The 15,345-nt window shown below is 36.8% G+C and overlaps 1 protein-coding gene across 7 annotated transcripts in view; it reads left to right on the top strand.

Moving 5' to 3' along the window:
* The window catches only part of LOC126162883 (leukocyte elastase inhibitor-like), a 185,777-nt gene that overhangs the window by 136,425 nt on the left and 34,007 nt on the right, over window positions 1–15,345 (top strand). For 2 of the 7 annotated variants that reach the window (XM_049919683.1, XM_049919682.1), the window contains exon 8: window positions 4,228–4,361. The exons of 2 other annotated variants lie outside the window; for them this stretch is intronic. In XM_049919683.1, the coding sequence (XP_049775640.1) occupies window positions 4,228–4,355 (128 nt within the window). In that variant the 3' untranslated portion in view covers window positions 4,356–4,361. Of the gene's footprint in view, window positions 1–4,227; window positions 4,362–8,193; window positions 8,335–15,345 lie in introns of those variants that run through there. 3 more of the 7 variants (XM_049919680.1, XM_049919679.1, XM_049919681.1) reach the window with 2 other exon arrangements.

Below are 15,345 nucleotides of genomic sequence, written 5' to 3'. Positions count from 1 at the left end.
CATACTCCGCAGTTCCAGGAGAGAACCTCTTCTGTTCATGCAGTCCGCGCAGGGTAGCCGTGCAGTCTCAGGCATCTTGTCACAGTTTGCACGGCTCCCCTTGTCAGAGGTTTGAGTCCTCCATCAGACAGCGGTGTGCGTGTTGTTCTTAGCATAAGTTAGTTTAATTAGTGTGTAAACATAGGTACCGATGACCTCAGCAGTTTGGTCCCATAGTCTTTACCACAAATTTCCAATTTTTTCTCCCAACATTCTCCCCACTGCATCCCCCCCAGTGAAAATATTTCCTACAAGATTGGCAACAAATCCCTCTGCTCACTACTATATAACAACTACCACATTTCTCACTCGTGGTTAGTTTCAAAAGAATAATTAAGTATAAGAATGTTTTAAATTTGTCAAGGATGTGAGATTGGCTGAATGTATACAAAAAATGACACAAAGGTCTATGTGTGGTTGTTGTTATTTTTGTACTGATTTAGAGATACAATGTAAGAAGAATGAAATAGTAATTACTTTGCTTTTAGAGAATTTACGTATCAAGCATGTTTGTCAGAAAATTTAGGCCTAGATCTTGTCTATCTAACTAGTAAACAATACGAAATGTATTAGTTAACTACAATTTCAAAACATTTAATTACACTTTTATTGCAACAATAGACACTGATGAAACCAGTAGCTGTCTTTTTTAATGAATTTTAAATGATGTCCAACATCTTATGTACATTCTATTTACCAACAGTGTCTCATAGACAAATAAATAAATAAAAATAAAAGGTGAAATTATTTTTGAGGAACACTATTGAGAAAATTAGAGAACCAGCATTTGTGGCTGAGTGTAAAACAATTCTACTGCAATCAATCTACAGTTCACAGCACTAAGATAAGATACAAAGAATTAGGGTTCATATGGGGGCGTATAGACAGTAATTTTTCCCTTGCTCTATTTGTAAGTGGAATAGGAAAGGAAATAACTAGTAGTGGTATAGGATACTCTCTGCCGTATACCATACAGTGGTTTGTGGAGTACACATGTTACCAAAAAGCCCAGTTCTGTCTGCTTTGTGATCAGAAACCTCACTCACTGTGTTGACCTTCAGACAAGAGCGCTAGAATACTATGCTTACTTTCACTCAGTTCCGTCCTTTGTGGAACAAGAGACAGTTTTAGCACTCACTTGAAATAATTTGAGTAAATAATGTGAAACATGAGCTGAATGGCTAGATGAAACTCTAAAGTTAATTGTTGCTAACTGTTATAATCTATATGTGAGTGCTGTAACCATTTATTAATTTATGGTTTTAAGAATGCATAGGAGATAACAAATGGAGGATAGAATACAACTTAGTACTGGAAGAAAAATGTGTAACTGGTGTGTATGTTTACAGCCTTGTTTGAGTAGAAAGTGATCTAGAGAAAAACACACCAGTGTTATTAGAAGCACATCAACATGACAAAGAAGGCAGCCTTGAGTTAATTTAATTTTGTTATAATGTCGTTTAATCTGCTTTAATATCTTCAACAAGTGACAAAATACCTGTTCCATGAAATACAGTAGCTGCAACTGAGAGGTTAAAAAACACAAAATAGTAAACAGTGTTGAGTAATGCATGTTAAAGGCATTTGCAAAACTCAAGATAGGAAAAAGAAGAAGAAAAGCTGAAGCAAAATGAGTTTGGGAAGGCCACTGTGGAGAAATTTTTGAGTATTTAAGGGAAGTATTTATATATTATTCTTTCCATAATTTTCTTCATAGCCTTACTATGCAATGAGGGCCCATATGTATACAGTACAACACCAGTTAACCGAACTAAAGGGGGAAGCCATTTTGGATAATGTTTTTTTTTTTATGTAATGCAGCGTTTTGTATTATAATTACAGTATGGATTTTTGAAAAGTTAAATGAATTCAAAAATCTCTTCGTAGGTTATGCTAACATTCTTTATTAAATTTAAAATTACATTTTTAGGATTACAGTACATTTTGTACAGTATACTGTACTTAATAGTCTGTGGCAAATGAATTGCACATTCAAAAAACTCAGTATATTTGTTTGTTTCTTGTGCCCCTCCAAATGTTTTTGAGGAGAAATGTCCCACCATTGTTAGAAGGGCGTCAGCCAATGTTGACTCACTGCATTGTTTGCCAGATCTTATAGCAGTCTATAATAACAACAACACATGTACTATAATTTCTATATTGTATTATACCTATCAAGTTTCTGAAAGATAAATTCTTAATATAACAATGGAAAATACAGGATGGAATGTAACAATGTTATGAAAAGGAAACTTGCTACACACCATATAGTGGAGATGGTGAGTCGCAGATAGGCACAACAAAAAGACTGTCACAGTATAAGCTTCCGGCCAACAGAGCCTTTGTTGAAAATAGATGTCACACACACACACACACACACGTCGTATGTGTGTGTGTGTGTGTGTGTGTGTGTGTGTGTGTGTGTGTGTGTGTTTGTGTTGTCTATTTTTGACAAAGGCCTTGTTGGACAAAAACTTATATTGTGACAGTCTTTTTGTTGTGCCTATCTGCAACTCAGCATCTCCACTATATGGTGAGTAGCAACTTTCCTTTTCATAATTCTTAATGTAGGTTTTCCACTAGTGTGTGAGAATCATTGTCAGCTATCACTCTCACATTCGGGAGGACGACGGTTCAATCCCGTCTCCGGCCATCCTGATTTAGGTTTTCCGTGATTTCCCAAAATCGCTTCAGGCAAATGCCGGGATGGTTCCTTTGAAATGGCACGGCCGATTTCCTTCCCCATCCTTCCCTCACCCGAGCTTGCGCTCAGTCTCTAATGACCTCGTTGTCGACGGGACGTTAAACACTAATCTCCTCCTCCTCCAGCTATCACTCTGTCATCCGTGTCCCCTAGTTTGGGCTTTTTGATCACAATTACATTTGACTGCAAAACTATTTCTACAGTTTTGTGGTCTGTGATTTCTTGTGAATCATCCATGGCATCCCATTCATCCACATTGCACTTATCTATGTCATCACATCCAGGACATCTTTTTAACAGTCTGTCAACTTTTTAAAGTTTTCTGACTCATATTCAATCCCATCATACATTTTTCTTCAGCACCTTTCAAGCGTTTCTGCTTTCACATTATCCCAGGCTAGCGCATACCAACAAATTATGTGTTTCACATGTATAGTCCTCAGTAGATCATTCATGTTTTTGTTTTGCACATCGGTATCTTGCAGGATGGTTCTCAAAAATAGCCCACAGTAGTGCCGCATAAATGCCACTGTTAGACCCTGATCTACTGAGTGGATTAGAATAGTAGCACTTTGGGAAAAAAATGCACAATAATTTGCCACTTTTTAGATTGTAAGGATGCATATGCAGATTCTCAGTTAATAAGATGGCTTTATTAAGCAGATCTTTTCCAGTTAAAATTTTTCAACTTTCGGTATACATTGATCACTAAACGATTTGCCAAAGAGTTCACAGGACATGCCAGAGCTTTATTGGGCTGGAGAAAAAAAAAAGAAAAAAAAAAGGGAAAGGGAACTGGTAGTGAATTCTGGGCAACATCCTTCAAGGCTTGAGGTATTTTTGAATTCCCGATGCACAGTGGGGCGCATATTGTGCGCCAGACATTTGATGCTGAAAGAATAGTGGTCCATTCTTTTTTTTTCATTCTGTGTCTTATGGCAGATGTTTCTTCTGAGGAAGTTAAGGATTTTTGTAAGTAACATCTCAAAATTAGCTACTGTTTTGTCAAATTGTAAATTTTGACCTTGATGTAGCCTTGGGTGTAATCTTCAGACTCTGTTTTGGAAACATCATCCACATCTGGGGCTGCAGGTGACTTTTCTCTAATACATTCAATTGCCAAATGACTGGTAAGTTGGTGGGTGGGGAAGCAACTCAAGGTCAAGTTTTCACATTTCCCCATTAACAGTAGTGAGGCACACTCTTGCCTTGAATTATTTCCATGCAGTACAGTTTTTGCAGTTTTCAGAGGTGTTTCAGATAATCTGAGTTTCTGCTAATGCAAGTTCAGTTAACTAGGGTTTTACTGTAATCTTATTCTATGAATAAAATTTGGAATCTCTATGAATATTAGTATACTCAAGATTTTAGTCAAAGAATTTCGATCAAGTGAGTATTCTAGCAGTAAGATATAATTTTGGATAGATTTTCCTTTTACACGCACAGAATACTCTTACAGGTGTTATTCATATGTTTGTCCATAGGGCTAACTATCATGGCACTCTCATTGCCTCCACCTCCTGTTGATGTCAGAGTGAATCATCCATTCTTGTTCTTCCTCAAGGATACTTCCTCTAACATAATTTTCTTTGGGCATGTTACGACTCCTTGAGAAAAGGTAATATAACTCATATTTGGAGGCTTATAAATATGGATGCCATGTAAAAAGATTTACGTAACCTATTATAATTTTCTTATTTTGTGTTTTATGTTCATTGTTCACCAAAAAAAAATTTCTTCAGTATCATAAAGAAAATATAATATATTCTCCTAAAGTGAAGGAAATTTTACATTGGCTCTCTTTCACAGATGTGCCTCTTGTCAGAATGGTAGGTAAATATCGTAGCAGATTAATACTATATGGAACAGAACAGAGATATTCAATTACCAACATTTAAACAGGAATTTAAAGTAGGGTGGACAGAAAATAAGTCTGGAATTATAGACATTTCATGTACCTGGAGGAAGAGTTGCAGAAGGTATAACCAAAGAAGTGAAATAAAATTATACTGACCCTGTAGAAATAGAAATTACTTCAAATTTTGTTTCAGTGTCAGTACAAAAGTCAGGAATAGTAATTTTGGGAAACAAAAACATTCCTGAAACTGTATGTTTATTTAGATGCAGGATTTACCCTTAAATGAAAATGTGCCTCTCTAGGCCTGAGACTTCAAAGTGAGAGTGTTTAAAAGGATTTGTATTAAAATGAAGATTCTGCTATTTCTTAGAAGGCTGTTTGTGAACAGAAATGTCCACATTACCAATATACAAATCTACATAAACTTCAAAATAAACATTATGAAATACAGAAAAACATCATGCAAATATTAGGATGGAAAAGGCACTAGCATATTCCTATAATTGTTAATCTAAATGATTATTAGTGATGTCTGAGTCAACTCTGAGTAGAATTTTGGTTAACTGAGTGGTTAGCAGTAAGCATTTGATTCAGTATCACACCAGTGCTTATAAACAAAAGTACAGTTGGATAGGAGATCAATTGAAATTTGTTACTGGATTGAGAATTTCTTGATAGAGATGACACACCATGTTATCTTGCATAGAGAGTCACTGACATATGTAGAAATAACATAAGGTGTGCTCTGGGCAAATACATTGTCGCCCTTACTGCTCTTGTTGTACATTAGTGTCTGCACACAAAATTAATTCCTTCCTTCATTTATTCATAGTAACTTCCAGTTTTTCGCAGATGATGTAGTTACATCTCATGAAATAATGTCTCAAACAAGTTTAAAAAATGTAAAACTATACACATCACAAAACATGCAAACATAGTATCTTATGCAGTTTCAGCATCAGTGAGTCACAATTAGAACCTGTCAGCTCATTGAAATATGTGGCTGGAACACTTTATAGGGATATGAAATTGAACAACCACATAGGTTCACTCAAAGGTAAAGCAGATGTATAGACTTTGGTTCATTGATAGAATACTGGAAAAAAATCTCCTCAATAAAGAAGATTTCGTACAAAGCACTCATGTGACCTGTCCTAGATTATAGCTCAAGTTTGTGGGATCCATACCAAAAAGGATTAAAAGAGGATATTGAAAATATGCAAAGAATCTCAGTATGAATGGTATTAGATTTACTTGAATAATGGGAGGGTGTCACATAAGTATTGGAGTGATTAAGCTCATGTCTTTGTGAAAAGTGAACAGTGATAGTAAATAATGATTTATAGATTTAATAAACAGGCTTATGGAATGGGATGAGAAACATTTGCACCTTTGCATAGATGGAAGGTACATAATATTGGGAGCATATTTCGTGTATGTGTCTTTTGAAACAGTCGATGAAACTATCTACCATACTCTTCATCACCAAATATAAGATCCGATCCAGACCTCTGCCTGCTGGAAGATATTAATATTGATGATGAATAGTTACAAGAGAACCATTGGCAGGAGTTTTGAAAAATGCTAAATTGGAAGTAATCTGTAAAAGTCTGAGGAAAAAAAAGTGAAGAAAAATAAACAAAGCGGGAAGTTGGAATGAAGAGGGCATGAGCAGAACATTACAAAGAGATGTAGGCACCTATATCTCATAATTACTGAAGAAATTATCCTACGTATAGTTTGTTCACCTTTTAATACACATGGATATCAAATTTAAGATATCTTTTACAACAATAAAATTGTGAAACTTCGTGGCAGATTAAAACTGTGTGCCAGAGACTCGAACTCGGGACCTTTGCCTTTCGTGGGCAAGTGCTCTACCAACTGAGCTACCCAAGCATGACTCACACCCCATCCTCACAGCTTTACTTCCGCCAGTATTTCATCTCCTACCTTCCAAACTTCACAGTAGCTCTCCTGCGAAACTTGCAGAACTAGCACTCCTGGAAGAAAGGATATTGCAGAAACATGGCTTTGCCGCAGCCTGGAGGGTGTTTCCAGAATGAAATTTTCACTCTGTAGTGGAGTGTGCACTGATATGAAACTTCCTGGAAGATGAAAACTGTGTTCCGGACTGAAACTTGAACTCAGGACTTTTGCCTTTCGCGGGCAAGTGCTCTACCAACTGAGCTACCTAGGCGTGACTCACACCCCGTCCTCACAGCTTTACTTCTGCCAGTACCTTGTCTCCTACCTTCCAAACTTCAAAGAAGCGTTCCTGTGAAGTAAAGCTGTGAGGACGGGGTGTGAGACATGCTTGGGTAGCTCAATTGGTAGGGTATTTGCCCGTGAAAGACAAAAGTCCAGAGTTCGAGTCTCGGTCTTGCACACAGTTTTAATCTGCCTGGAAGTTTCATATCAGTGCACACTCCACTACAGAGTGAAAATTTCATTCTGGAAACATCCCCCAGGCTGTGGCAAAGCCATGTCTCTGCAATATCCTTTCTTCCCAGGAGTGCTAGTTCTGCAAGTTTGCAGGAGAGCTTCTGTGAAGTTTGGAAGGTAGGGGACAAGGTACTGGCAGAAGTAAAGCTGTGCGGACAGAGTGTGAGTTGTGCTTGGGTAGCTCAGTTGGTAGACACTTGCCTGCAAAAGGCTAAGGCCCCAAGTTCGATTCTCGGTCCAGCACACAGTTTTAATCTGTCAGGAGGTTTCATATCAGTGCACACTCCACTGCAGAGCTAAAATTTCATTCTGGAATAAAATTGTGTTTATATAAACATCAACTTCCTTAAATTTTGACTCTGTGGACTTGGATCACATGAAAAGATATGTAGTAAGATACGCTTGTTGTTTCACAGACTCCCTAAGTTTGAAAGAGAAAATAGGAATGGTGGCTGACAGAAGATTGTAGCCGAGGAGTTCTGTACAAGTACGAAATTTCACTGTTGCTTCCAGATGGCTTTGATAGTTGATGTTGGATGCTACAGACTCAGTGTTGTCTAAAGACAAGTTACAACTGAGTTCCAATTAATTCTATCCAGTATGCGCTGACCATAATTTCATTCTTTGTGCCATCTTGGTGTTGCCCACTACATATTTTGAATTACTGCTGATGCAAATGCTATAGAAATGTAAACAGAAATCTCAAGTACAAACAACATTCTGGGGAGGGCAACCACAGTTCAGAAACATTCTGAATTACAATAAAAACACTCAACACTCAATAACCATTCAATTTATCATTTAAATCATAACAACTAAAACACTCAATAATGGCAAGGTATTTCCAATTTGTTATTCAAAACAGTCAGACCCTTCTTTATACTTTCTTTCTCTGCATGTATGTGGCAGTGCCCTAAGACAGTTTTCAGCAACTTTTAAAACTAATTGTGAAACTTCTGTATCCAGTTTTCATGGAATTCCCAATAAATATGGTGAGTATTAGAATTTTCTGTCATTAACCCTTCCTGATTTATTCATTTCAGAATTAGACTCATTTGAGAAACACACTATAATCTGCAAAAAAAGATAGTCCTGGCTCACAGATGAGAATATTCTTAGTAATGGTAATTAATATTTTTGTCCATAGGAGCAATTATGATGACATACTCCTTGCCTCCACCTCCTGTTTCTGTTGAGTTCAAAGTGAATCATCCATTCTTGTTCTTCCTGAAGGACATTTCTTCCAATATAATATTCTCTGGACGTTTCATGACCCCATGAAAAAGGTAATATATTTCTTTTTTGGAGCACTAAGGGAATTAAAAGAATTTTCATATAATTCAGAAATATTTTTTTTTGTATTTTGTGGCTGATGCTTTTTGAATAACATAATTTATTGGAAAAGTCACTTGTTCTTTCACAACTTTTCTCTCAGCACTAATTATTATGGTGTTGTGTGCCTTCATCACTACCAACAACAGTACATTAGTGTTCAAAAGTCAAATGTAATCTTAAAAAAAAGAAAGAAATCACTGTAAATAGCCATAAAGATTTAACGAAAACGAAAAACTGAACTGTCTGCATAGCTTGGTTGTCAAACACAACAAAAAATTTTCATTAATCCCATAAAGCCTCAATCATGTTTTCACTTTTCTTCTCACAGAATGTAGGCTCATGGCTCTTGGTGAAATTTAGAGTGTAATGGTATAAACATGCCATAAACTCCCTGTCTCATAAACAGAATTCTCAGATAGCCTGAAATGTTCAGTAAGAGTTCTTCACAGGTAGTTTAAAGGCCCAAGTGGATTTCAGTCTTCCTCAAATAAAAATAATCAAGGCTAGCCACTGCTTTCTTCTGCTGTATCTTCTACTGTGTTTTGAATAAAGGCAGTGACTTTGTTGTAGCATACATAAATGGTGAAAGAGGAGAAAAATGCCACAGGTTATTATATTGATTTTCAAATATAAAAATAATCTGAAGTACACTTCTAAAAAGAATTCACAGCATACACATTTGAACTGCATTTTCTCTTCAGCACAATGCACCAGATGAGAAGCGACCCTGCTGTGAAGTCCCTCAGCTGCTCCCACACTTGATTGTATTTCACTCTCTCTCTCGTATTGTGCAAATATGCATCATTTCATCAGATTTTATATTTCCTGTGGTGTACCTAAACCATTTCATGTGCATGCCCAAATGTTTTCTTAAACCTGTCATTGCTGCTTGCTTCCTTCTCCAGTTCAAAAAATGGTTCAAATGGCTCTGAACACTATGGGACTTAACATCTATGGTCATCAGTCCCATAGAACTTAGAACTACTTAAACCTAACTAACCTAAGGCAATTACACAACACCCAGTCATCACAAGGCAGAAAAAATCCCTGACCCCGCTGGGAATCAAACCCGGAAACCCGGGCGCAGGAAGCGAGTATGCTACCGCACGACCACGAGCTGCGGACCTTTCTCCCGTCCTTTGTTACCTGAACAATTGCTTCATCTGTAATAATGTTGACATCTCTGACAAGCTAAATTACAATGTTTCCTCCTTAAAGCTATCTATTGATATAATACAGCTGATAATCACATCCCAAGTATCCAGTACACACTTGTAAAGATAGGAGACACAAATATTATTTTTCTGGGCACCTAAATTCATGGTATTCAAGACTATCTGTTAGTTAATAGTGTACTAGGTAACTTGTAAATGTTAAAGCTTGCTTGTATCTCATATTTTAGTTTAACTGTTTGTCATCTGTAATGGCAGTGTGGTACCATGCGAAATTTTATTTACAATGTCATCAGGACTTGGATGTAAGTGCACTGAAAATAGCTACACAGTAGATGAAATCAACATGCAGTAAACAGATTAAAAATTTACGACGAATGCTTTCCCTCTTCCCAATCTTGGAGCTCATTAGCGATATTGTGGACAAACAGTTTATGATGGAAACAAACCTGAAAATCTACTTTTGTTTCATCTACCACATACAAAATTCTATTTTTGCCAATTTGTTGGTGGATGATTAAAACTCTTCCTACTATTATAGCTTGAATAGAAAACATTTAAAGGCTATTTATGAAATAAGCCTTTCTCTCTGAAGTTTTCAGTTGTTTGTGTGGATGTATCAGATAAAATGATTCAGTTGAGGATACCCATGTATTTGACAGGAAGTGTTCCACAGTTCAGCTGCAGTTGATCTGAATTTCTTATCTAGAGCCCACAGTTCCTGTTAACCCACCATTACTTAGCAATTCTCCTTAAACTCCCTCTCACAAAAACCTGACACTGGACTTATCATAGGTTCTTCAATTTTTAGTACCAATTATGTTTGTCACATTGTTTTTCAAAAGTTCTTCAATCTAGCATGTCTGATTTGTAAATATTTTGGGTTGTTAATTGCTAGCATCTTCATATTCTCATTTGTCAGAATACTTCTTCATCCAGTCGTACATATGTTTTGCACCATACAGGCTTTTCATTTCCTATATCTTCATTGTTTCTATATCTCACAGGATTTTATATTCATTTAGTATTCACAGAGCGATACTCTTATTAAACACCATTTCCACCTATCTCATGCCCCAAATATTTTTAGTCAGGCTTCATTCTCACTTCACTTCTTGCTGTCTGCTTTGTTGTTGTTGTTGTTGTTGTTGTTGTTGTAGGTAGTGGTGGTGGTGGTGGTGGTGGTGGTGGTGGTGCGGTGGTTGTCGTCGTCGTCATCGTCAGTCTGAAGACTGGTTTGATGCTGTTCTCTGTCCTAGTTACCTTGTGCAAGCCTATTTGCCTCTGCATAACTACCATATCCTATATTGATTTGAAAGTACTTATCATAGTCAAGCCTTCATTTCTCTCCCCTCCACTCTGCCCTCCATTAACAAATGTAGGATTTCTCAGTGCCTCTGGAGATAGCCTATCAAACAATCCCTCCCTTATAAACATCCTAAAACTTTGAGTCTCCTCTACCATATTTAGTTATTTGCCATTTTTATATGTCTTCATCCTGTGTGTCTCACAATTTCAAATTTGGGGCAATATGTCCATTTTGAAATAAATGGGACCCTCAATTTTTATTTATTCAAATGTTTTAGAAAATATAACAACTTGATAAATTCTCCATCCAGTTTGCTGTATGAAAATTGTGAATGTTACTGTTGTTTTATGCAGAAAAATCTTGTGGATGGCTTGATGAGTGCAGCTGTTGATTCCTTCGAATTAATAATATTATATTTTAGATTTAATTATGCAGACACTGCATGCACCACCCATCAGCCATGAGTTTCAAATGTCCAGCCATAAGGAAATAACAGGTTTCATTGTAGTATGTAATACTGCTTTTAGCCTTAGTAACAGCCTCAACTTGGTGAGCAAGGAAATTCATAAGTTTCTTGAGGTATGGAATATCAGGTTAAACCCAGTCACTGAAGAGTAGGTTTCATAGAGCTACCAAATGGTGGATTCTGTTCATAATTAAAGTTCACCAGCAGCAAGATGCAATCAATATTTTCACTCCATGTTAACAGTGGTGAGGTTACCAATGCAGAGCCACTAATGCAGAGTCACTAAACATGGTTTTCCAAAATTCCTCCATCAAAGAAGATGAACTAAATATTTTAGAATATGAATCGAGAACAGATGCCACCATAAGTAACTTAGAAATCCTTGGTGTAGTGAAGCAGCTTAAATTACTTAATAAAGGTAAGTCTTCTGCTCCGGATTGTACACCAGTTACGTTCCTTTCAGTGCATGCCGATTCAGTAGTAACATACGTGGCAAACATATGCACCTGCTCACTTGACTGAAGAGCCATTCCTTAAGATTGGGAAGTTGCATAGACCACTCCAATAATCAAGAAAAAAAATAGAAGAAATCCACTGAATTATAGACCCATGTCACTGTCAATTCGCAGTAGGATTTTGGAACATATACTGTGTTTGAATATTATAAATTACCTTCAAGAAAATGATTTATTGACAAATAGCCAACACAGATTCAAAAATATTGTGCTTGTGCAACACAACTACCTCTTTATTCACACTAAGTAATGAGTGCTATTGACAGGTTTCCAGATGGCTTTTAACATGATTCCTCACAAGCAACTTCTAATCGAATTGCTTTCCTATGAAGTATCATCTGATTCTTGATTTCCAGTCAGGAAGGGTGCAGTTTGTACTAATTGATGAAAAATCATCAAGTAAAACAAAACTGATAACTGATGTTCCCCAAGGAAGTTCCTAATCTACATAAATGATATATGAAACAATCTGAGCAGCCCTCTTACATTGTGTCATTTACCATCTCTTTTAAGTCATCAGATGATCAAAAGCAATTGCAACATGATTTAGACAAGACATGTATGGTGCAAAAACTGGCAGTTGACTCTAAATAGTGAAAAGAGTGAAGTTATCCATATCAGAGCCAAAAGGAATGTGCTAAATTTCAGTTAAATGATAAATCACACAAAACTAGAGGCTATGAGTTCATCTACATACTTAGGGCTTACAATTACAAGTGACTTAAACTGGAAATATCAAATAGATAATGTTCTGGGGAAAGTGAACCAAAGACTGTGATTTGGTGGCAGAACACCTAGAAGATGCAACAGGTCTATTAAAGAAACTGCTACACTACAGTGTCAGTCCTCTTCTGGAGTACTGCTGCATGGTGTTGGATTCACATCAGACAAGATTGTTGGAGGACATGAAAAAAGTTCAAAGAAGGATAGTTCATTTTTATTATTGTGAAATAGAGGAGAGAGTGTCTTGGACACGATGTCTGAGTTGTGGTGGCAATCGTTAAAACAAAGGCATTTTTCATTGCAGCAAGATCTTTTCACGAAATTTCAGTCACCGACTTTCTCCACCAATATGAAAATAGTTTGTTATTGCCCATCTACATAGGGAGGAATGATCATTGTAATAAAATAAGAGAAATCAGAGTTTTCATGGAAAGATTTAAGTGTTTTTTCTTCCCAGTCGCTGTTCGAGAATGGAACAATAGTGACATATATTGAAGGTAGTTCGATGAATCTGTGGTTTGATGAATCCTCTGCTAGGCATTTAATTGTGAATTGCAGAGTAGTCATGTAGCTGTAGAATGTAGATGTAGATGGCACAGAAGTTAGCCGTACTTCTGTTGTTAATGCACTATGAAGATCTGACTACAATTATTGTAGCAATGACCGTTCAGTATTGATTTTACTATATCTACATTATGCACAGTTCACCACACTATTTAATTTTTTGTTAGCTATGGCATCTCGTCAACATAGACTTCAGTGACACATCAGCAGATGAAAATATATATCATGTAAAGTTACATAAAAGCTTTGTATGATGTAGTAGATAAAAGTAGCAGCTGAGCAATGTAAGAGGAAGAGCACTGGCCATTTCAAAATACTTCCTTTTCCTCTAAAATAGTACCCAGAAATAATCCTAAAATTATCCGTGTATGCACATTGGCAAATGTCATAATTTGTTATTAGTGTAGTTCACAGAAGTTTCCTGGTTGATAATGTATAACATGACTTATTTCCCATCCCAAAAGGCTCTTTCAGGGAGAGCATAAGGGAACAGTTGACAAGAATGGGGGAAAGAAATACAGTAGAAGAAGAATGGGTAGCTTTGAGGGATGAAGTAGTGAAGGCAGCAGAGGATCAAGTAGGTAAAAAGATGAGGGCTAATAGAAATCCTTGGGTGACAGAGGAAATATTGAATTTAATTGACAAAAGAAGAAAATATAAAAATGCAGTAAATGAAGCAGGCAAAAAGGAATACAAACATCTCAAAAATTAGATCGACAGGAAGTGCAAAATGGCTAAGCAGGCATGGCTAGAGGACAAATGTAAGGATATAGAGGCTTATCTCACTAGATGTAAGATAGATACTGCCTACAGGAAAATTAAAGAGACCTTTGGAGAAAAGAGAACGACTTGTATGAATATCAAGAGCTCAGATGGATACCCAGTTCTAAGCAAAGAAGGGAAAGCAGAAAGGTGGAAGGAGTATATAGAGGGTCTATACAAGGGCGATGTACTTGAGGACAATATTATGGAAATGGAAGAGGATGTAGATGAAGATGAAATGGGAGATATGATACTGCGTGAAGAGTTCGACAGAGCACTGAAAGACCTGAGTCGAAGCAAGGCCCCGGGAGTAGACAACATTCCATTAGAACTACTGACAGCCTTGGGAGAGCCAGTCCTGACAAAACTCTACCATCTGGTGAGCAAAATGTATGAGACAGGTGATATACCCTCAGACTTCAAGAAGAATATAATAATTCTGATCCCAAAGAAAACAGGCGTTGACAGATGTGAAAATTACTGAACTATCAGTTTAATAAGTCATGGGTGCAAAATACTAACATGAATTCTTTACAGATGAATGGAAAAACTGGTAGAAGCCAACCTTGGGGGAGATCATTTTGGATTCCGTAGAAATATGGGGACACGTGAGGCAATACTGACCCTACGACTTATTTTAGAAGCTAGATTAAGAAAAGGCAAACCTACATTTCTAGCATTTGTAGACATAGAGAAAGCTTTTGATAATGTTGACTGGAATACTCTCTTTCAAATTCTGAAGGTGGCAGGACTAAAATACAGGGAGCAAAAGGCTATTTACAATTTGTACAGAAAGCAGATGGCAGTTAATAAGAGTTGAGGGACATTAAAGGGAAGCAGTGGTTGGGAAGGGAGTGAGACAGGATTGTAGCCTCTCCCCGATGTTATTCAATCTGTATATTGAGCAAGCAGTAAAGGAAACAAAACAAATATTTGGAGTAGGTATTAAAGTCCATGGAGAAGAAATAAAAACTTTGAGGTTCGCCGATGACATTGTAATTCTGTCAGAGACAGCAAAGGACTTGAAAGAGCAGTTGAACGGAATGGATAGTGTCTTGAAAGGAGGATATAAGATGAACATCAACAAAAGCAAAACGAGGATAATGGAATGTAGTCGAATTAAATCGGGTGATGCTGCGAGAATTAGATTAGGAAATGAGACACTTAAAGTAGTAAATGAGTTTTGTTATTTGGGGAGCAAAATAACTGATGATGGTCGAAGTAGAGAGGATATAAAATGTAGACTGGCAACGGCAAGGAAAGCATTTCTGATGAAGAGAAATTTGTTAACATCGAGTATTGATTTAAGTGTCAGGAAGTCGTTTCTGAAAGTATTTGTATGGAGTGTAACCATGTATGGAACTGAAACATGGACGATAAATAGTTTAGACAAGAAGAGGATAGAAGCTTTCGAAATGTGGTGCTACATAAGAATGCTGAAGATTAGATGTGT

The sequence above is a fragment of the Schistocerca cancellata genome, chromosome 2, assembly GCF_023864275.1.
Source record: "Schistocerca cancellata isolate TAMUIC-IGC-003103 chromosome 2, iqSchCanc2.1, whole genome shotgun sequence".
Lineage (NCBI taxonomy): Eukaryota > Metazoa > Arthropoda > Insecta > Orthoptera > Acrididae > Schistocerca > Schistocerca cancellata.
This window is presented reverse-complemented; position numbering and strand designations above follow the sequence as displayed.